The sequence below is a fragment of the Terrapene carolina genome, unplaced genomic scaffold, assembly GCF_002925995.2.
Source record: "Terrapene carolina triunguis isolate 2854851 unplaced genomic scaffold, T_m_triunguis-2.0 Scaffold268, whole genome shotgun sequence".
NCBI lineage: Eukaryota > Metazoa > Chordata > Testudines > Emydidae > Terrapene > Terrapene triunguis.
In genome coordinates this window covers 461,668-484,165 of record NW_020664619.1, presented here as the reverse complement: position 1 = coordinate 484,165, position 22,498 = coordinate 461,668, and the positions used below count along the sequence as shown (strand labels likewise).

Sequence of the window (22,498 nt, the reverse complement as noted above, 5' to 3'; positions counted from 1 at the left end):
CCCTGCCTCACACACTAGTTAGACAGAGGCCAACTCTAGAGGACACATATGCACTGGCTTTCAGATTCTGCCCTCTGTACAGGACACGCTCAGTGGCTGTCCTTTCACATAAGGAATGGGTGCCTCAATATAGTGCCTATGGACAGAAAAACTGAAAGAGAGAGCACCACAGGGACAGATTTCTAAGGTCCAATTTACCACATGTACATTGGAGGCTGCGTGCACAAGGCAGTTGTACTAACACTGCACCTGTGAGAACCCAGGCCGTAGTCACTCCTCTCAAGCCAGCTGTGAAGCTTCCAACAAGTCCTGCTTCTCATACCCCTCTTACCTTTGGGAGCAGCATGCGTAGGCACCTTTGTCACCATGCAGCTGTATGATCTCCATCGCCATAGTATTAGCGCAGCCTACAGATCAGCCTGCCCTGAACCCCACCGGATCACAAGTAACAGGACTGTACATTCGAATCCCAACTGACTTGTTTCTGGGCTCTGGCCTGGCTTCACAAGCTTGATATTTTCATTAACCTGAACTCACGAGGCCTGCGTAAAATGCAAGCAAGTTCCCAGGTGAGACGGTCGCCCCGCCATTGTTCACGTGGACAGCTGCAGCCGTGGATCTCACTGTGCCTGAGCGCATGCTCTGGAGTGGGGCTACTCATGGAGGCGGAGGCGATGACCTGAGCATCTGCAGACTGCAAGCAGCTGATGTGGTGGCACTTACCCCACATCAAGGGCTTGGAGCCTGAGCTCAGCCTGCAGCTGCTCAGCCTGCTCTGGAAGGAGCTCCTAGCGTTACCCAAGCCACTGCCCATTCCTGGTAGCGCTGCAATAGTGCCTGAGGGCTCCAACCAGGGACCAACGTACGGTGCAAACACTTATTAAAAAGATGGTGCCTGCTCCATTCAAACAAGTAGTTGCCCACCTCTAAAGAAAACTGCAGCTCCTGGCCCCAGAGGGTGAAATGGAATTCTGACTCAGGCACTTCTGACCTCTGGCCCTTACTCTCTAAGGCCTGACAAGCTGTTGGCTGAGGAGACTGGGCCCATTCCAGACCCAACCAAAGTGGTGCTGGCCCTTTTAACACACACTCACGCACGCTGGCTTTTCTTCGCACTTTTATCCAAACTACATGTACATCACAGTAGAGAGCTGTGCTCACCCAGGAGCATTCCTTACACATGGCTAAAAAAACAGATGGGACACAGGGGGCAGGGGAGAAGTCTCTCTCAGGCAGAGTTCATGCTGACAGGTCACTGTTATCAAATCTCTCCTGGTCATACACCTCTGCCACCACCTTCCTGCCAGCAAACCAGCGCCCGTTCAGGGCCTGAATGGCTTTGTGAGTCTCCGAGGCCATAGAGAACTCTACAAAGATCTTGACGATGATCTCAGCGTCCTCCTCTTCGCCCTGCTTCTCTTGGTAGATGATGACCCTGTTCACTGCCCCAAACTTGCCGCACTCTTCTGTCACTTCTCCCTCCAGATCGTCATCAATGTCCTTTGGATCCACCATGTTGCGCAGCACCATCACAGTCGACTGCAGGAAGAGGAAGAAGAGAGAGAGGTGACTGAGCAGGTTCATGGGACCACTGGGGTTAACCCTGCAAAGCCATGGCACCTGCACATCACAGCAGCCATTTCAGTGCCAGGCCTGAGCAGCAAAAACTAATATCCCAGGGCTTTCTGGAACCAATCTGTAATGGCACTGCCCAGGGGCACCAGAAGCACGCTCAACCCATGTTCAGTATAGCCCAGAAATTATGACTCTTCCACAGGCATCTCCAGCTCAACTACTTAGGCCAGCAGCATACCAGGAATTTGCCACTTGTTTTGTGTCCTGAAGATGTGGCTGGAGAGATGCTATTTTTAAGACTGTGTTTAAACCTTACAGAAATGGATTTATCAAACTGATTTCCCTCCTTTTACCTGCAACAGCAGGACACATTTTGGTGGCAATTATTCTTCATGTTAGTTTTACCTTGGAACTTAGTGGCTGGTGTAAGTAGTTGGCCTCACAGGCCTAGAGACTGAAGGTTTCTGATCATTCCCAGAACAAGTACATTACAGGGGATACCCACACCCCAACCCACCAGTGTGGATCATGCTCCAGAATTCTCCCAAGCCTTTACCCCATTCCATCCTCCTGCCCTACCACACCCTTCTGCAACAGGAAGCCCATCACCATACTATTATTGCCTGTGGCCCGCCGGACGCCTGTCCCTCTCCATCCCCCCATGTCTCGGTCTCAGACCGGCAGCACAGCCCACAGTCAACGGCAGGTGAGATTAAAGAATTTTAAAAATTGCTCTTTATGCACGTGAAAGCAGCTCTTATCTCTCTGTGATTCACACCTTCTCAAAGCCTCTCCCCACTCAGTCCGACACGACAAACTCGGAATTTGCAGGTCAAGCCGTTTTGGAAACAGGAGTTAGGAAAACTTTTGGTGTAGCTTTAAAATGCATTTTCTGATTTATCTAAACTTCCCCCTTGGGATATGATGCAACAGTTCTTGGGGAAATCAAGGTGCGGGTCGTGTGGGTCGGGTTTTTATGGATAGTTAGCTTCAACCTTAACTGGGGACAGCCAGTGTCTCAACAATACCACCGTTGGGCCTTTATATTTTCAAAGTACAGGACACATGAGCTAATTCTCAGTGTCCCTCAAGAGGTGCAGGTCAATATTATCCCTATTTGGTAGAAAAGAGAGGGGAAGGGCCTTGTCCAACCCCAGAAGGAGTCAGTGTCCAATCTGAGACTGGAACTCCAGAGTTCTGGGCCGTCACTAAGGTATCTGAGAATCACTGGGTGGGAGTCTCTGGCTTGTGTTCTGCAGGTCAGATTTGACCATTGTGACTCTGCTGAGCAGCCGCATCATCTCACGATGTCACCTGTGCTTCCTGTACGAATCAGCCCGGTCTTGTCCTCCTCACCCTTGCAGCAGGTCTGAAATTAGCGGTAAGCTCCGCAGTGCTTAGTACTGCACTGACTGGTGGGAATGAGGGGGACTCAGAAGGATCAGACAAGGATCACATCTCTATTTGGTGAGGAGAGAACTATGGTTCACACCCAGACATGGAGTTGTGAGCCCTCTCTGTATCGACACAGAGATATCCAGCATGCTTCTGGCTGCAGGAAAACAGCCAGCAATAGCAATGCTGCAGACGATCATGAAATGACAGATTCCTTAACACTACAGATCCAGTTTTATTTCCTCCCACTTCATCAGTCATGGCCAATGACAAACCATGACGACGTGAATGACGGAGAAGGCGGCGAAATTTGGGGGCCAGGACATCAGTGACTATAATGTCCTAATAGACCAGGGGTCGGCAATGTTTGGCATGCGGCTCGCCAGGGTAAGCACCCTAGCGGGCCGGGACAGTTTATTTACCTGCTGACGCAGCAGGTTCGGCCGATCGCGGCCCCCACTGGCCACGGTTTGCCGTCCCAGGCCAATGGGGGCGGCGTGAAGCCGCGGCCAGCACATCCCTCGCCCGCGCCGCTTCCCGCCGCCCCCATTGGCCCGGGACGGCGAACCGCAGATAAATAAACTGGCCCGGCCCACTAGGGTGCTTACCCTGGCGAGCCGAGTGCCAAACGTTGCCGACCCCTGTAATAGACCATCAGCATCTTTGGTCTAATGGCTGGACAGCACAGCAAAGAGTGAGCTCTCTCTGAGAGAGGCACCTCACTACAGAGTTCCTCCTTTACAAGGCAGAGAGGGAAAAGCCATGCCCATAGCCTGCAGCAGGTGATGACTGGTCTTGTACCATACATTGTATTGCTGAGCTTTACAGAACTAAAAGACAGACCCAAGCCAGACTTGTGGCCTGTAGGCTACACTGTATCTCTGGAAATCTAGAATTAACTCAGGGTCATGCTCACCTCCTGTTTGCGAAGCAGTTTCTGCATCACCATGTGACGGGCACTGCTGCCGGATATGCTCATATGCTCCTGTTCACTCAGCATTTCAGGCCTCTCCGATTCCTGGAAGATCTCCTCCTCCTCCTTCTCCTTCTTAACTTCCAACAGAGCTAGTGTTGGGGGACTTGCTAGGATAGGGTTCACGACTCCCACCTGTGGAATAGTGACTGGAATGGGCGGTCGAGCGGGGGTCACACCTGCAGGTGAATACACAGATTGAAGGAGGAGGTAAATGGAGCCTCCCTCTAGGATTGGCACTCTGCCACATCAGGAAGAAAGCCAGCCAGTGACACCCAGCCTTATGGAATTAGGAGAAAGGTTTTAGTAACTGCAACACGAACCACAGAGAGCCTGACAACCAGGGCAAACAGCGACTCAGTACAGTAGATAGGGCAGGCTCTACCACCAGGTATGATGCGCACACGTGGGGAATCTGCCCATCCGAAGGGGAGACAGCGAGATGGGGCTGCATCTGTTTTGCATGTGGTAAGTGACCATTGTGGTGCTTTTGCTCAGGGCACCGTGCAACCCTGCCAGCTCTGGGAGGCTTCGTGCCCTTACCGCACTCACCACACACCCGTGGAGAGGCCTGCGAGGCAATGCAAGGAGAAATCAGAATTCTCTGCAAACAATTCAGTTTCAGTATGATTCAGTTTCAAACCCTTTAGTGGGGCTGGTGGCCTGTCTTTCCAGCGCAGGAAGGACTGAGGCCACACCCAAAAGTCTGCTTGTGCCCCTCCTTCAGGGACGGTTTCATTTTTCCACGTACAAAACTCAACAAGTAAAGTTATGCCCCTGATCAAAGCAGCTGCAAGGAACCTGAAATCTTTTCCCTTGCATCTCTCCCCACTGCTCCAGGGTCAGCCACCGAGCCCACCTGCTTCCCACAGCTCTTCTCTTCAACTGAGTTGTCTCAGCTCTTTACAGGAATCACATGGGTCTGATAACCAAAAGGGGTAGCTGGCCCCAGGCTCCCTGGCTACACCTTCCAAGAAGTGATCCCAGCTGTGGGGACTGGTGCTCTCTCGGAATAGTTGTGGAAATGACAGAATGAAGAGCAGACGCACCTGTAATGACTCCTGGTGCCTGTGCTGCCATTACGGCCTGCGGCAATGCCCCCAGAGGCTGAGCCAGTGTCAGCGCTGGTGACACCAGCCCAGGTGTTGCTAAAGTGCCAAGGACTGCAGCTCCTGCCACTGCTTCCTACAAGAGAAAAGCCAGAGTGTTAATTCTGCTTCAGAAAGTCATGCTCAGGGTGTGCTCTGCTCAGGTTTTTTCTTTTTACCTTTGTAGAGACTTACCAAATCGCCAGGGCATGGGGGCAAATGACCTGTAAAACTACAAGGCCCAGCTCAGCCACTGGCCAGAGCGGCGAAATGTATGCAACTCCGCTTAATCACACCGACACATGCCGAGGATTGCCCTCAACTCGCCTTTCCTGTAGACAGCCGCCACATCTCAACCCCCTGAAGAGCAGGCACTCCCCCACACTTCACAGTTATCACCCAACGCCAATCGGCTCATGTGTAGGGCCCTGAATGACAGACATGCCAAGGGATCCCCAACCCAAAGTCTCCAGGACGGTTTTAGCGGGATGGAGTCAATTCCAGAGCAAAAAGCTTCCCCACTTCCTAGCCACCTCTTGCTCTTCTAAGGTGGCCCTACTTAGGCAATACTGTTACAGAACAATCACACTAAATCAAAACAAATAAGCCTGTCTGTGTGTGACGAAGTGGGGGGTTTTCTTGTTTGTTTTCTTGTTTTCGGTGGGGTTTCAATGGTTTGCATGCGGAGGGGGTGGGACTCAGTTTCCCTGGGTGTTACTGGTTTAACGAGGTGAGGGGAGAGGGAGTTTGTTGTTACAGAGGACCGGAGAGGGAACATGGGACCCCAGCCAATGGCCTGGAGGATGGATACCCCAGCGACCGGACCCGGAGACCCAGCTCAGGAATCGCAGCTGGTTCTGGCCAGTGGGAGGACAATGGGCTGCAGAGTGAGGACCCAGTGACCTAACCAGCCGGTTCCAGCCAGAGGACAGAAGCGAGGAGAGGAGGCCCCGGTTTACGACCCTGTTTACCTGGAGAGAAGACAATGGACAGAGGTGGGGCTTGGGGCCGGGGATCTCAGATGCCCAGCTGGGAAGCAGGGGGGCTCTGGGCTGGAGAGGGGGAGCAGGCAGAGCCCACCTGGATGCAGGGAGACTGGGATGTGCTGGGCTGAGGGAGGCCAGGCCTGAGGGTCAGAGAGTTTCCTGGGCTGTGTTCAACTCTCAACAAATCCTCCTGTTTTATGCTGGCTGAGAGTCACTCCAGTCTAGAGAACAGGGTTGCATCAACCCCTTCGGGGGTGGAGGCCCCAGGGGTCCAGACCAAGGGGACTCCCTGAGGGGGCCCACGGCAGAGACAGACATGCTAAGGCTCAGAGAGGTGCGGCTCCAGGAGGTGGAGGGGCCTGACCCCGAGAGAGAGTGGACCCCCGAGAAGGGCTGTCTCACCGCACGGGGCCAAGAGTGGGCACGATCTGTGAGTCCGTGACACTGTGGTGTAAATCAGGCCTGTTTCTACACCTTGGCAGGCCAGACCCAAGCCTGGAGGGTGTAGCACAGACAGCTACTCCTAGGCCAGTCTCCACATGAGGCCGGGAGAACTACTCGGTAGGGTACAACAAAGGCCACCTAGTCAGGAGCTCCCATAAGTACTGCTGACTCAGTGCACTGGGCAATCTGTATCCCCGTGTTCAATAGGACTGCTGGACTCTACATAACGCACGCACTCACCCACCTCGTTTCCAGTCCTGCTGCTCTGTTTCTTACCTGAGCTGTGATCTTTGCTGTGGCAGCTGCTGCAGCCACCGCTGCTGCAGGGGGTAATCCTCCAGGCGTTGCAGGTGTTAGGAGAGGCATTGGGGGAGTGACAGCTTTGCCAACCCGGAGATATTGGCCACCCAGGTCAAAGAGGTTCATAGATGAGACAGCATCTTGTGATGACTGTGCCTTCTCATACTCTGCAATGATAATTGGAACCCTGACAGAGTGCTCCTTAAAGGTGGACATTTCAGGCTCCCAGGGAAAATGCCCCATTCCCTGCCTCCTAAACTTAGACCCCTTTCCCTGCACAACTTAGGTTTGTACTTCTAAGAACACAATGGTCTAGAGCGGCAGCCGTCAGTGTCCCTACCAACCACTCCCACACCTCTTAGATCACACACCCCATCCCTCTGATTATCCAGGATCTTCTCAAACATTCAGTGTAAAGGGAGATGGTTCTCGTCACACCGTAGGTGCTAGCTGAACAAGAACACAGAATCCAGTTTCCAACTGAGAGCCAGGCAGCCCTCTGACATCAGGCCATGGGCTGCTCTCACTACCACTCTAACCCATAACTGAAAGCAGAAGCTTATTGCCACTGGAGGGAGCAGACATCCAATGATAGATCCAAATCCAATGATATTCCCACCCACTCCATGACAGGTATCAGAGCAGCCAATTTACCAATGAAGCCATAGCCTTTGTGTTTCCCTGTTGTAGGGTCCCTGGCTAGCGTGCAGGACTTAATCTTCCCAAAGGCCTCAAACACACTCTTAATGTCGTCATCTGAGAGATCCTGGTGAACAGATGCCACGTAGATGCGGTTGAAAGCCCGTGCCTCCTCTGCTAGCTGGTCGATGATTGGCTGTGCCTGTCCAATATTACTAGGCCTACCAACCTGTGGAGAGCAAAGCAAACACGAACACCTCTTTGAGTGCTCCAAGAGGCAGCACTGTGACTCACCCTAGACACAAGGACTGTAAATGCTAAGGAAGAGCAGTTGAACCCCACATAATACTTTCCATGGCACGGCAATTAGCACCACAGAGTCGCAATTAATTATCATGTCTTGGTTGTAGTCTCCAGTGACTCCGCAGACCACCATGGGATATCAGGGTTACTGAGACAGCCCAGATACAGGATGTTTTCTGTTGCACTTGTTACTGAGCAAGCATATTTCAGACGTGTAGCTTCCCTCCCTTACTAGTGACTAGCTTCCAATGCTACAATTGACTAGCTGTCAATGCTACAGGCAGGGCACAATGCCTCCATACCATTCTCTGGAGCTCCCAAAAACCTGTAATCGATCAGGCACTGCAACTGCCTGAAGAGGGACCTAAGAGGAAATGATTTTGGTGACAGACGTAAGGACACTGGGTTTTCAGAGACACCACAAACGGACGCCCCCCAAAGTCTCCCACACCTGTCAGGGAATCTCTTACTTGATGTCTGGGAATACATAGCTCAAGTCCCTTGTTCCTTTCAGTTTGTACTAACCCCTCCCCCCCTTGACGCAGAGGACTAGGTTACCCCAGAGCCTCATTTGCCTCCTAAGACACATACAAACAAGCCCCCTTTCTGCAGAGCCCAACAGGCACAACCAGGGTCAGCAGTCACTCACCTGCCCTCTCCTCAGGACCTGGCTGCTGCCCCCCAGACTCCATATCTAGGCCACAAAGGGCTCCCATTCTGTGCATGGGGAGGAACAGAACAGAGTCCAACACCCCTCCCTCCTCCTAGTGTAGATTAACACTTTATGGGCTCTTCCCAAGGGTCAGAGGCAGGTGCCAAGAACCAGCCAGTTCTCAGTGAGTGGCCTCAGGTGGTGCATTGAAAAGAGGCCCACTGAGGAACAGATCTCCTAGGAACACAGATTTTCTTCTTCAGGCTCCTCTGACCACCTGAAAAGCCCCATCCCTGTAACACAAACAGCAGCATGAGCCAGACTCGCCTCCCACGTGACACAACCTGCTGTCACTCACCTTTATGTTTCTCCCACCCAGCATGACTGAGTTCATCTGCTCCAAGGCCAACTGAGCAGCTTCAGGCACCTCGTATTCCACAAAAGCAAAGCCCTAGGATAGAGGAGAAACCCTATTAAATTGTACCAATCTCTTCTTGCTGCACCCCCTAGTGCACGCATTCCCCACTCTGCCAACTAATGCAGCCTGTCTGTATCACACTGTGCCAGATCCCAACTGTTCAGCCAGAGAATCCCATCCTCAAAGCCTTTCCCAACAGCATGCTCATGCAGAGAGCAACAAGCTGAAGCATGAAAGCGCCTGAACAGACTTGCAGCCACTTGCTTCCTGAGCTGCTTATACATAAATCAGGCCTTTTAGCAAGAGAGAAAGACCAGTGCATGCACTCAAGGCAGGCTAACTGCTCAGCATTCCCCAGGCTCCATGCCCCACATCCCTACAATGGTCTCACATGCAGCTGCTAGGTCACTGCTATGGCTTCTGGTGGCAGCGCAGGAGGCTATTACAGTCAATCCTAAAAGCTCCGGCTCCGGGCGCCTGCCCAGAACCCTCCGTGGAATACAATAGGGACCTGCACTTGGAGAACCACCTACTAAGACAGCTTGCTGTATACTGCAGACTAGGAGGGTAAAGGCTCCTCCTTCCCTGGACGCATGCAGGTGACCTTAGAGAAAAGGAAACCACTCCTAGGGGCTGTTAACCAACCTTGTGTTTCATTGTAACAGAGTCCCAGGACATGTCAATGCTTTTGATAGGTCCAAATGGGGCAAAGGCCTGGCGGATGGTGTCCTCTCCCAGTTCGTAGTATATGGAGCCCACGTACACACGACACATGATGGCCAGCGCCCGCTGCCTCTGAGCTGCCATCTGTTTTGGAAAGAAGAACTGGCTGGTTAGCTTAGGGGGTAGTCACAGATACCAGGACAGCTCTCTCCCGTCCCACCCTCCCCAGGAGCTGTGACCCAACAGCAAGCAGCTCCTCACTGGCTGCAGCACAGCCTGGCACACTCTTAGTGGTAAAGAAGTATTTGTCTGCTCAGTGCATGGACTGGTGGGGAGTGCGTGGGCAGTAAGGCTCACTCCCAGGGGCACAGTCAAGTCTCTGATATGCTCTGCCACCTCAGCAGCCCTAACTCCAACCCACCCTGACAAGATCACATCTCTGGCAATGCCTGCAGCAGGGGGAAATACCTTCATTCTAAAACAGGTTCCCCTCCAGGCAGGGGAAATCCAGGCAGCAAGGGATCCAACATCAGGCACTAACAGCAATCCCTCCTGTCCTGCATGGCGCAGCAAAAGATCCAGTATTGGGCACCACGTGCTCTCATTTCCCCTGCCCTGGGCATCAAGGGATCTAGTACTGGGAACCACCTCCTTCCCACTCCCTGGGCAGCAAGGGGTTTGGCACCGGCCTCCACCTCCTCCCCTCTCCCTCCCTTGACATTAAAGGAACTGACACTGGGCGCCAGCTGCACTGTACAGTTCAATAAAAACAAACAAAAATCCAGCGATTAAACAAAACCCTTCTCTTGGGGAAGTCTGTGGTGCTCACAGTTGGCATCTTCCATTGGTATTGGCACCTACAGTGGTACAGCCCCACAGACTCAGCCATTGTCTGTCTCAGTGCAGAGAAAGCCTCTGTGCTCTTTTCCTGAACCTGTCTGAAAGTCTGTTTGCAAGAGGAACCTGGTCGTTCCCCAGATGGTATCCCTAAAACCAGCTTCCTCCAAGCCACATGGCAGTTCTAAGAACTTCACCTAGGAAGGTGCTGCCTGCTAGGACACACTGGCCAAATCTGTGATCTTATCAGCATGCATTGGGACCAAGGCAGAAAGGAAAGCCCTGCAGAGGCAGCTCCCTATGATCAGCAATAGTGTATTTATTATAGCACACTGGAGGCTTGTACAGGGCTACATTCTTATTCTGCCTGGAACAGCTGGAACGAATGCAAAGTGGTGAGGGCCCTACAAAGAGGGCAAAAGCAGCACTAATCTTAGTGCCTTCCTCCCCAACCCAATTCTACAGTGCTCCACACCCAAATAGGGAGCTCTGTGAACACTGACCCCCCAAGAAGGGCCTTGCTATAAGTCCATTACATGAAGGCCTAATGCAGGTGGAGAGCTCTGGCATAAGGGTGAGCACAATGAGCTCAGAGTTGTTCTGTGTCCTGTCTAGGGATGCCACAACTCAATGGTAACGAAGGGGTGGCCAGGGGGTCTCTCCTGCAACACAGTAATGGACAGAGCAGGCACGGACTGTGTCTGACGAGACAACTGCACACAATAGATGCCAAATGCATTTGAGCCGGTCACCATGACCAGGGAGGTAACTGTTTGCAGCTGAAAATACAGCCTCATTCGGGATTGATTCCTAGCACTTCAGGGGAGGAAGCACTATCATTGAACCAGGTTCTCACACCACACTCCTGCGCTTGCAGTTATATTAGACTAACTTGAACCTGGACTCATCAAACAAAGGAAACAAAGGTTTGGTTTTGCCTCTACACTGGGGCTGTGTTTTACGCTTTTAAATGAGATTTTAGGATAGCTCCAAAAGCCTGTGAGCCAGGTGAAAAGTGAGGCACAGTCACACCGTAGGGCAGCTAGGCAAGAATATCTCTAGTGCAGTCTCCCAATCCTCCCACCCTTGAGAAGCCAACATTCATTACTATCAGCTTCCCCTTCCTTCCACTGGTTGCATCAGGGGTTCCCAAACTGTATGCAGGCACAACCCCATTTTAATGTATTATTTCCTGCAGAGGTTCCCGACTGTGGGCTGTGACCCCATCAGCAGATGGCGTTGTGGTGATCCCTTGTGTACAGAGGATGCCAGTTTGCGTTTTTATATATTTACTTTTTATTTTTTACAGCTACCTTCACTTCCCCTCTAAAATTGGCCTTCTTCCTTGATTGTGGGACAGTGGCATTTTGGGGCTCTAGTAAGATGTTCTTAAATGATTCCTAATCATCATTCACATTTTTCTGATTCAATTCTTCCTCCCAACTGATCTGGCTCATAACTGTTTTCAGCTTTGTGAAATTGGCCCTATTAAATGCACCAATCATCTATATTATGGTCTGGACTTTATTCTGCTTGCACATTATAAATGCGATCAAGCCATGATCACCTGTACTTAAGCTACCATTAATATTTTGTTCTGTGATCCGTTCCCCTCTCTGTTAGAACAAGGTCTCGTACAGCATCCCCTGTGTAGGCCGCAATATGTTCTGAGTTAGGGAACGGTCATCTAGAATGCTTAGAAATTCTAAGGATGTTTCTGTACTGGCAGCACAAGACCTCCACCATATGTCACTCAAACTGAAGTCCCCCATGATCACACAGCTTTTATTTGTACACATTGTAATTAGGTGCATAAGGAAGCGGTCATCCTATTCCCTAGTGGGCTTTGGTGGTCTGTAGCAGACACCAACTAGTACCCCGCTTGTGCTTTATCTGTCTTCTTCCGAGTTATCAGCGACTCGCAAACAGCTAATGCCATTTTGGACATAGAATGCCCCTCCCCCTTCCCATTGATTGTAACATTCCAGTTGGGTGAACCAACCCACCAGGTTTCAGTAATACTAACTAGACCAAGTTTATGCTCATAAATGAGCAATTCCAGTTCCTCTTGTTTGTTACCCAGGCTCCTAGCATTGGTGTATCGGCAATTAGATAATTTCTTCTCTTCATGTTCTTTGGTTCCTTGATTAATTTTGTTCTCAACATCTTGATTTTGTGCTGAGTGCTCAGATCTTCCCTCATTCTAGTCTCCCCTTTTGCTATTACTTTAGTCCTCTTCTTACTACTCTAGCCAGCCTGAGGCCCATGCCCCAGGCATAGGGATTTTCCACACCTTTAAAGATGTGTACACAAAGGGGGCATTCTCTTCTCCTCCAATGATACCTGGCACAGAGACAAGACTGATAGTACTAGCCCTTTCCCAATGGCAGCAACCCTCACCGTGGGAAATCCACATTCTAAACCTTCTGCACAAGCAGGAGACTCCAGCAGCAGCAGGAGTGAAGTTCTGAGGAACCCATTTACACTCCTTTACGTTATCGATCTGGGCCACCAAGCTAGGGTTGAGCTGGACTATGATGGTAACAGGCACATGTGGAGTAGTAGTAGGAACCTGCAGTGCAGTGAGTTAAGGGAAAAGGCAGCATATTCTTGTGAATTTAGCGCAGGACCAGGTGCCAAGAATGTGCATGTGAATCCTGGTCCTGCCCCTCTGTAGCTGTGGGTTGGGCACGTGACCTTTCCGCTTCCCCATCTGTAAACAGAGGCTAAGGATTCCTCCCCAACCTCCAGGTGGGCAGTCAGTGTTTGTACGTATAGACAGTGCTGTTAGTTAGGAGCTACGGAGGATTATTATTAAGGACAAGTTAACATGCACCTTTTCAGGATGGAGCTCAAAATGAGGGAGGCGACATGCAAAGCACCACTGTTTTCATCTGCACTTTTGATGCAGTTATGCAAGGAAACTGCTTGTCTTGGTGAAGTGACAAGGTGAAACCTTGCTCGGTAACACTCCAGCAGGTAGAGGGCTGCTGGATAGGGAGCTTTGACTATGGTCAATAAGACGCTATAACAGGAGTCTCAGGCTGCACTTCCCTCACATATGGGCCTTGTGGGTCCTGACAGTGGAGACTGTCCTGTTCTTAAGGTATACTTGCGCTCCACACTCCCGACAGGCCTTCAGATAAAGCATTTGGCGGGGAAACAGGGATCTTAATGACATCGAGTTCACAACACCCCGTGATGGCTGATCCAGGGCAAAGCCTTGACTTCTAGCCTTTCTGTCCCTCCAACAGCAGGTGCTGGCTCCTGGCAGAGGGAGGCTTTTTTTTTTTTTTTTTTTTTTTTTTTAAATGTGATTTACAATACTAAGCCCATGATTAATCTTGAGGGCCCTGTTAACAAAGACATCCTCTATCATTATTACATGTTTTCATCTCTGTTACCCAATTGTGCGTGATGTGGCTGCAAAATACAGTTTAACAGAATTAGTGATATGGGAGATCAATAGTATCTAAATGAATTGATGAAGAGGGTGCTTGGGCAACATGGGTCAGGAACTGGCCGTGCTGCCTTCAGGCAGAGATGGCGCTTCCTGTCCCACTCCAAGCTTACCTCCCCCCCGCCCCCCAATGCTATTTTGGCTCCCCAGCTGACAAGCTACCTACCGTGGCAGTGTTACAGAAGGGAAGCCAGGCATGTCTAGTTTTAATGCTTCTTCCCCTTGCAGCACTGGCCTCCAGGTTGCATTTTACACCAACCAAAGAGATTACATTTCAGCTAGAAGAGGAAACATTTAAAGTGACCGTTGCAGGAGGAGAGGGGGGTTTATAGCCCACGTATGCCAGTGCCCCATGTGTCTAGAAGGGGTGGGGACAGATGATCCCAGGTAAACCAGACTCTCTGTGGGGGTAGATTAGAAACTTCCAGCACTATGGGATTGCACTGCTTTTCTTTGAATAACTCTATTGTTCTTTTTGCTCCAGTCCTCATTGCTTTACTTGAAATACGTGCCAAATTCCCCTAGCCTACAAGTATGCACATAGCAACAGAAGTCTCACATTTGGTCTAGGATATGCTCTGAAAGCCTGTAATGCCCCAGTGCTCCCCAGCACCATAGCTACCAGGTCTCTGTTCTGTGTGCTGGTTTCTTAACAAATTGCCCATTTGTGAGTTACCTTGGCAGTTACTTTTAGGTCAGGACCTCAGAACTGTAGCATCCCTAGAAAGGTGGCTCCCACAATTTCACAGGTGTTCAGAACTGCTTGAAATCTAAAGCTCTCTTTGCAATTGACTCCAGGGCCCAGGGTGCCAGTGTCACAGCAGACTGTACCCAGCCCAAGGTCTTCCTTTGGGGAGTTTACACTTTGTCTCAGTTTGTTGTGCTTGTCCATAGCAGGTGGGTATGTGGGAGGGTTGTGCTGGGTTTAGTTAAGAGCATTATATTACCACTAAATACTTCCCCACTCTAGGCCCTGACTAAGACAAAGTGCCCAAGAAGAAGTGAATATGTCTATTGACCGATTGTAAAGGTGAGAGAGGATCTCCAAAGCCCATTGTCACTGCTGCCATCTGAAAGACAGTAAAGACAGAGTTCAGTCTGTTGGAGCTGAGCATACTACGGCTGTTCGTAAAAACTCAAGCAGAGAGCGACGGCACAGGGAACCTGTGGGAGAGGCCTCTCCTTCCTTGCCCCTCACTGCCCGGTCCCAAGGACTGTCCAGCGCTGGGACCCTGCAGATGCCAGTCCCACCAACTCTGGGTAGGGGTGTGCTGCTGCCACTGCCTCAGGAAGCAGGGTCTTCTCCCAGGGGGGACTCAAGGCAATAGTAACCTCTGTAACCACTGTCGTTGATTCACCCCCAGCAATTACAAGGAGCCCCTCATCTAGAGCAGCCGCCCAGAAACATACACAGCCCTGAAAAGCCAGAGCTGCCTAATGCGGCTGGCACATCCCCACTTCAACATTTTTTAAACATACACAACCCCCCAAATCATTATGCTGGGCTCCTTAACCTCAAGCAGGAGGCAGCGAGCTGTATATAAGGAATCTCAGAAGGAAGGGGGGTTTAAAACAGCAGCAGAGGGGTCTCCTAGGACGTGGACAATCCTGCATTAGCAGGAATAACCAGCTGGAGTTCTGAGAAAAATCCACAGAGTCCATGGTAGCGGGGACACTGCCAGCAAAGCCAGAGAGACAGGCACCATCTCTTCATGGGGGAAAGGATGGTGAAAGGATACTGCTCCCAGTAACCCCAGACACCACCTTAGCTTCAGGTTGACAGTGGAACTCACTGCAGATGCTTTGATTTTCTGGCAACTGAAAAAATTGTCTAGCCAGCCAACAGAAGAGGAAGCATTAGCTTCTCTTCCCAGGGCAGTTTGCTTTCTTGGGGGGCAGGGAGGGTGAGCGTATGTATGAGGACAGGAGAGGGATTTCCTCGACAGGGCCGAAGACAACATACTTCGATTTCACTGCGGAAACAGAAGTGCAAGTACCTGGCTCCAGGCAGACCTCAGGGCTGTGCTCTGGTTCTAAGTGCATAAAAGGCTCCACCTTGTGGGGAGAGTAAAGGCAAGGGGATGAGCCCAAAGGGATCTCTCACCTGCAGGTTAGTGAGTTGCTGTTGCTGGTGGGCGATGGTTTGCTTCACCAGCACACTCTTGATACTCTGCTCCATCGCATACTTCTTTGCCTGGAAGGAAATACAGTCTCCATAATCACAGGGCACAGGACTCCACAAGGCGCCAGGGAAGGACATTTAACTTCATACAACATTCCCCAGAACCCCACAACTGGCTGCCACTGGTGCTTTCCAGTGCTCTGGCCCCAAGCACTAAGGCACTTTTCATTAGTCAAGGGCCGACAGCTTACTATGATCTTGGTCAGCATCTTGGAGTTGTTCACCCTGAAATACAGCACAATGCTTGAGCAAGGACTGGGTGGACTCAGAGTCTGCAGCAGGCGCAATGTTAGGAAAGCATCATGCACTACACACTCAGCATTTCCCTCTTCCTCCCTCTGCCCCTCAGCTCCCACCACTGCACCTTACCTGCTGAGTTGAGGGCAGGACAGATAGTCTCCTTCAAGTCCTTTCCACTCAGAGAACATCTGGACAAAAGGTTCTACAAAGAGCGAGGCAGCTCCTATTCCCCATGCCCAGACTCTGCACTGAGCAAATCCCTTCCCTTCCTTGTCAGAGTAGGCCTACACTATCTTGGTAAGCAGGAGCTGTGGGTCCTTCTATATACTCCAGCTCCCTCCATCAGTCCCCTGACCTGTGGCTACAAGGCTGAACTCTTTCCTTTACCCAGCCTTCTACCACTCTGGAAAACACTGAGCCTTGCACATCCAATGATGCTGAGATGGAGGCTCCTAATCAAGGGGTCACTAATACCCATGGATGTGCCATGCCCAGGTGACAGGACGGACAGATTCAGCCAACCCCACTCAAAGGCACCTGCTTTCCATTGCTGTACGTGTTTGGGAGGTGCCGGGGAACGGCAGGCTCTAAACCGTGGATTTGAGGCGGGTGCTTCGGAAACCTGGAAACGGACAATGGGATTTACATCTGTCAGCTATGGAGTAGCCAGAGGAAACGAAGCCGTTTCACACTGCGAGCCAAACACAGACACACAAGCAGCTTCAGCATTATGGGAACATTCACACCAAGCCTACAGAGAACAATGGCATACCTGCCTCACCAGAATCTGGGAGACACCTAGCCCACAGCTCCCACCTTCCCCAACTCTGCTCTGCTCTCCTCTCAGCACTTCAGACATCACCCGTTCCCACTAGGAGCGGAAGCCAGAAGTAATGTCCTCACCAGCTGCACACATAGAATCCAGAACCAGAGATCAGAGTTGGGATGGACTTGTTCTACAATTAAAATAGCTTGGCTCCAAAGGGATGAAATAATCTTTGCAGTATATTAAAGGTCCGCTTATTACAAAGGGGCAAGTAATTAGTTGCCAGAGAGCACAGGAAAGGTAGAGAGATTTTGCAGTGTGTTCTAGCATGAATCCTGCAGAGGATTCAGCTGGAGCATTTCTGGAATCTATTAATTGTTGAGTCCAGGCTGCACCTGACAGGGACTTTGGGGCAGCAGCATCTCATCATCATTGGGATCAGAGAAACCTCTTAACAAGTTTAAGATCAAGCTGTTATCTATTTTGATCTCAGCAAGGTTGTTTTTTTTTAAACAAATATATCCCATAATGTTCCCACGCAGCTACTAGGAACTCACAACTAAGAAAAAACATTTCTCGGGCATGATTCTAAGAGCTCAGGTGCAGGGACAGCGCAGTCAGTATCCCCTATGTATTCCTGGCAGGCGGGTTCCCCACCTGGTGTTCTCCCCTCTGTGGCAGCAAGTCTGACACTAGCAATCAGGAAGAGCTAAAGAAAGGCCACATGAGGGCCACTCACCTTCTGAAGAGCTTCCTGCTGTTCCGGGGTGAGAGGAGGAAGCCCCAGCTTAGCTGCTGTGCTTTGTCCATTTTCCAACTTTATGGACTCAGTGCCCTGGAACAGAAAAACCACCATGAAGTCTGCCGGTGTTAAAATGGCCAGTTTCCTTTCACAGACACACACAGCCAGCTCCGCTCCAGCAGTCCAGAGCATTCAGGTTCAGAAATCACAAAGTCAGAAAAGCTCCCTGCAGGGCTCAGACCTACTAACATGTAACCTTTTTCTCAAAGAGCCGAGCCACCTCCCTTGAGGAGTCTATCCCATCACCCAGGCACTCTGCTAAGCATTCCAGATATGCAGCCTACAATTTTTCTCATGCCTCTAATCCTAACTTATTTTTGAGAGGGGGAACGATTCCTTTTCTGAACTCTCACTGTCATCTCCAAGGCTAGCACCCCTGCTCCCCATCCCCAAAGTCATATTGAGAACATAAAAAATGGCCATACTGGCTCAGAGCAATGGTCCATCTAGCCCAGTATCCTGTTGTCCAACAGTGGCCGGTGCGAGATGCTTCAGAGGGAATGAACAGAACAGGGCAACTTATCAAGTGATCCATCCCCTGTTGTACAGGCCCAGCTTCTGGCAGTCAGAGATTTAGGAACGCCAGGGCAGGGGGCTACTTCCCTGACCACTTTGGTTAATAGCCGCTGATGGACCTATCCTCCATGAACTTACCTAATTCTTTTTTGAACCCAGTTATAACTTTCCACTTTCACAACATCCCCTGGCAACAAGTTGCACAGTTGAGTGTGTGTTGTGTGAAGCAGTACTTCCTTACGTTTCTTTTAAACCGGCTGCCTATTAATTCCATTGTGTGACCACATAATAAAAGGAACCAGGAAATTTTTATATCTTTTGTAGTTTCCTAAACGGCACATGCTGTTCTAGATGCCATCACAACAGGGTGCACTATCACCTCTATGGTATATATTACACACATTAAATTCCATCCCATGCCCAACAGACTTGGATTTTCCATTGCCTCTTGATGTTTCAGACCCTTTGCTTTCCACAGAATTCCCTGTCCTGTGTCACTAATGGGTTAATTATTCCTATTATGGTACGCAGACACGGCTGCCCAGAGGAACCTGCTAGTGATCTTGTTGGTTTGGGAGAGGGGATTCAGCGGCCTCCATGTGCTTTACCTGGGCTTCTGTTGACCTCTATATACCACAGGTTCTTACCAGACACTGCTCAATATTGGTATTTATTTATATTTGCTGCCACTCAAAATGGGATCATCCTGAAGAGTATGATAATATGAAAGCTCTTTTTGTAGACAGAACCTCCAATCTGGACAGCTACCAACAAACTGAAAAGGGCGGATGTAAATACTGTACGGGATGATTAGCTGAATTGCATCGCACAGTGGAAGACTACAACCCCACACCTACATTGCATCTCTCACTGGCAGTAAGGCCCTGGCTATTGTCCTGACTGCTCCCTGGTTAACACACTGTGCCACTACGCACCGAATGGGGTTCAGGGACACCACACAAGCATTAGCTGGGAGTGCTGCAAGAATCAAGCTTGCAGAAGGCAAACTGGGGTGGGGGTGAAAAGAACAGACAGCAACTACCTCTTCCACTCTGACCCTGACAGAAGAATTCGAGAAACACTTCAGGTTTGGAGGCTGCTGGCAGTACGGTACCAACTGTGACAAACATACCCAAGGGAATGGATACAATGGCAGTGACTCAGGGCTGGTCTTTGTTACAGATGGGGCAATTTCCTGAAATATCCTTGGGAGACCTTATCAAATTAAGATTAAATATCTTTGTGGTCCATTGTATTAGAAGAATGGTTTATGTATTATTGTGGGCTGGGACTGTATGTAACCTCTCAAAGAGGGAGATGCGACTCAGACTTTAAGATCAGAAGGGACCATTATGATCGTCTAGTCTGACCTCCTGCACAATGCAGGCCACAGAATCTCACCCACCCACTCCTGTAATAAACTCCTAACCTATATCTGAGCTATTGAAATCCTCGAATCATGGTTTAAAGACTTCAAGGTGCAGAGAATCCTCCAGCAAGTGACCCATGCCCCACGCTGCAGAGGAAAGTGAAAAACCCTAGGGCCTCTGCCAATCTGCCCTGGAGGAAAATTCCTTCCCGACCCCAAATATGGTGATCAGCTAAACCCTGAACATGTGGGCAAGACTCACCAGCCAGACACCCAGGAAAGAATTCTCTGTAGTAACTCAGATCCCACCTCATCTAACATCCCATCACAGACCATTGGGCATATTTACCGCTAATAGTCAAAGATCAATTAATTGCCAAAATGAGGCTATCCCATCATACCATCCCCTCCATAAACTTATCAAGCTTAGTCTTGAAGCCAGATATGTCTTTTCCCCCACTGCTACCCTTGGAAGTCTATTCCAGAACGTCACTCCTCTGATGGTTAGAAACCTTTGTCTAATTTCAAGTCTAAACTTTCTAATGTCCACTTTATATCCATTTGTTCTTGTGTCCACATTAGTACTGAGCTTACATAATTCCTCTCCCTCCCTGGTATTTATCCCTCTGATATATTTATAGAGAGCAATCATATCTCCCCTTAGCCTTCTTTTGGTTAGGCTAAACAAGCCAAGCTCTTTGAGTCTCCTTTCATAATCCATTCCTCGGATCATCCTAGTAGCCCTTCTCTGTACCTGTTCCAGTTTGAATTCATCCTTCTTAAACATGGGAGACCAGAACTGCACAGTATTCCAGATGAGGTCTCACCAGTGCCTTGCATAACGGTATTAACACCTCCTTATCTCTACTGGAAATACCTCGCCTGATGCATTCCAAGACCGCATTAGCTTTTTTCATGGCCATATCACATTGGCGGCTCATAGTCATCCTGTGATCAACCAATACTCCGAGGTCCTTCTCCTCCTCTGTTACTTCCAACTGATGCGTCCCCAGCTTACAACAAAAATTCTTATTAATCCCTAAAAATGCATGACATTGCACTTTTCACTATTAAATTTCATCCTATTACTATTATTCCAGTTTACAAGGTCATCCAGATCTTCCAGTATGATATCCCGGTCCTTCTCTGTATTGGCAATACCTCCCAGCTTTGTGTCATCCGCAAACTTTATTAGCACATTCCCACTTTTTGTGCCAAGGTCAGTAATAAAAAGTTTAAATAAGATTGGTCCCAAAACCGATCCCTGAGGAACTCCACTAGTAACCTCCCTCCAGCCTGACAGTTCACCTTTCAGTATGACTCGCTGTAGTCTCCTCCCCTTTAACCAGTTCCTTATCCACCTTTCAATTTTCATATGGATCCCCATCTTTTCCAGTTTAACTAATAATTCCCCATGTGGAACCGTATCAAATGCCTTACTGAAATTGAGGTAAATTAGATCCACTGTGTTTCCTTTGTCTAAAAAAATCTGTTACCTTCTCAAAGAAGGAGATCAGGTTGGTTTGGCACGATCTACCTTTTGTAAAACCATGTTGTATTTTGTCCCAATTACCATTGACCTCAATGTCCTTAACTACTTTCTCCTTCAAAAATTTTTCCAAGATCTTGAATACTACAGATGTCAAACTAACAGGCCTGTAGTTACCCGGATCACTCCTTTTCCCCTTTCTTAAAAATAGGAACTATGTTAGCAATTCTCCAGTCATACGGTACAACCCCTGAGTTTACAGATTCATTAAAAATTCTTGCTCATATGAGAGATCTGGGGGAAGATCTAGGGGGAGATGAATGCAAATCCCCACTTCTGGTTATGTAAAAACTCGGCCCTTCCTGCCTTGAGGAGCAAGTCATTCTCTGCTGATCACCTGTTACATGGGGACAAGATCAAAAGCCCAAGCTGTATAAAGGAAAAACAGCATGCTGCCCCATCCACAGGCACCGCTCCTGCAGCTCCCATTGGAGCGCATAGGAGCTGGAGCAGGGCCATGCTGCTGCTTCTGGGAGCTGCGTGATGCGGCCCCCGACCCAGCGCCCCGGCCGGAATGGGGCCGAACCGCGGGATGTGGCTCCTGGCCCAGCGCCCCAGCCAGAGCGGGACCGAGCCGCATGGTGCGGCTTGCAGGCCAGCTGAAAATGGCTCGTGGGCCGTAGTTTGCCCACCCCTGCCCTACACCTCCAATTGCCAGAAACGGGACTGGACAACAAAGGATGAATCTCTCAAAATTGCACTGTTCAGTTTATTACCTCTGAAGCATTTGGTACTGGCCACTGTCAGAGACAGGATACTGGACTAGATTGGTCTGATTCAGTATGGCCGTTCTTATGAGACTGGGGCAACATTGTCAAAGATGGGAATTTATGCTTGCAGACAGAAAACTCTATACCATATATTTGAATGTTCAGAAGGAAACATGCCACACAGGATTTATTCTACACCAGAAGCTCTACAAAGGCACCTTTTTAACTCTTTCACAGCCAAGAAGGAGCCACCTTAACTTTTGCAGGCCTCTGCTCTCTGCATCCTCCAGAGTAAGAAACTAAACAGATGAACTCTCTCCATGATAAGCCAGCAGCACCAGTTCAGTATGTCCCAAGCAACCTTTCACTAGAGTATTTCCTAGCTTAAAGCATAAATCATTTGTAACCAGAAAAGTCACTTTTAGAATAGCAGGATGTATCAATTAAACTCAAAGAGAGAAAGCAGCATCTTCCTGAGAACTCTGCTTAAACAACTAAGAAGCCTTCTCAGAGGAGAATGTGTGTCTTGGCCCTTCGAAGTTGAATAAGAAACCAAGGTTATAAAAAATAATTGCCGTAAACATTTTTGAAGAGTCCTCCTAATTAACTGCAGCAAACATGACAGTCTCTG

The 22,498-nt window shown here is 49.7% G+C and overlaps 1 protein-coding gene across 2 annotated transcripts; it reads right to left on the bottom strand.

Annotated features, from left to right (window-relative positions):
- Positions 1-1,100: 1,100 nt before the first annotated feature.
- On the bottom strand, positions 1,101-17,792 carry PUF60 (poly(U) binding splicing factor 60). Of its 2 annotated transcripts, XM_024207118.1 has the most exons (10): positions 17,661-17,792; positions 15,838-15,927; positions 14,753-14,803; positions 9,419-9,580; positions 8,714-8,806; positions 7,416-7,629; positions 6,738-6,928; positions 4,993-5,128; positions 3,887-4,122; positions 1,101-1,539 (listed from the first exon to the last, which is right to left on the bottom strand). In XM_024207118.1, the coding sequence occupies exons 1-10, from the start codon at positions 17,775-17,777 to the stop codon at positions 1,240-1,242; spliced, it is 1,590 nt and encodes a 529-aa protein (XP_024062886.1). In that variant the 5' UTR covers positions 17,778-17,792; the 3' UTR covers positions 1,101-1,239. The 2 variants fall into 2 exon arrangements, with proteins under 2 accessions (XP_024062886.1, XP_024062887.1); XM_024207119.1 differs by lacking the exon at positions 14,753-14,803.
- Between the last annotated feature and the right edge of the window lie 4,706 nt (positions 17,793-22,498).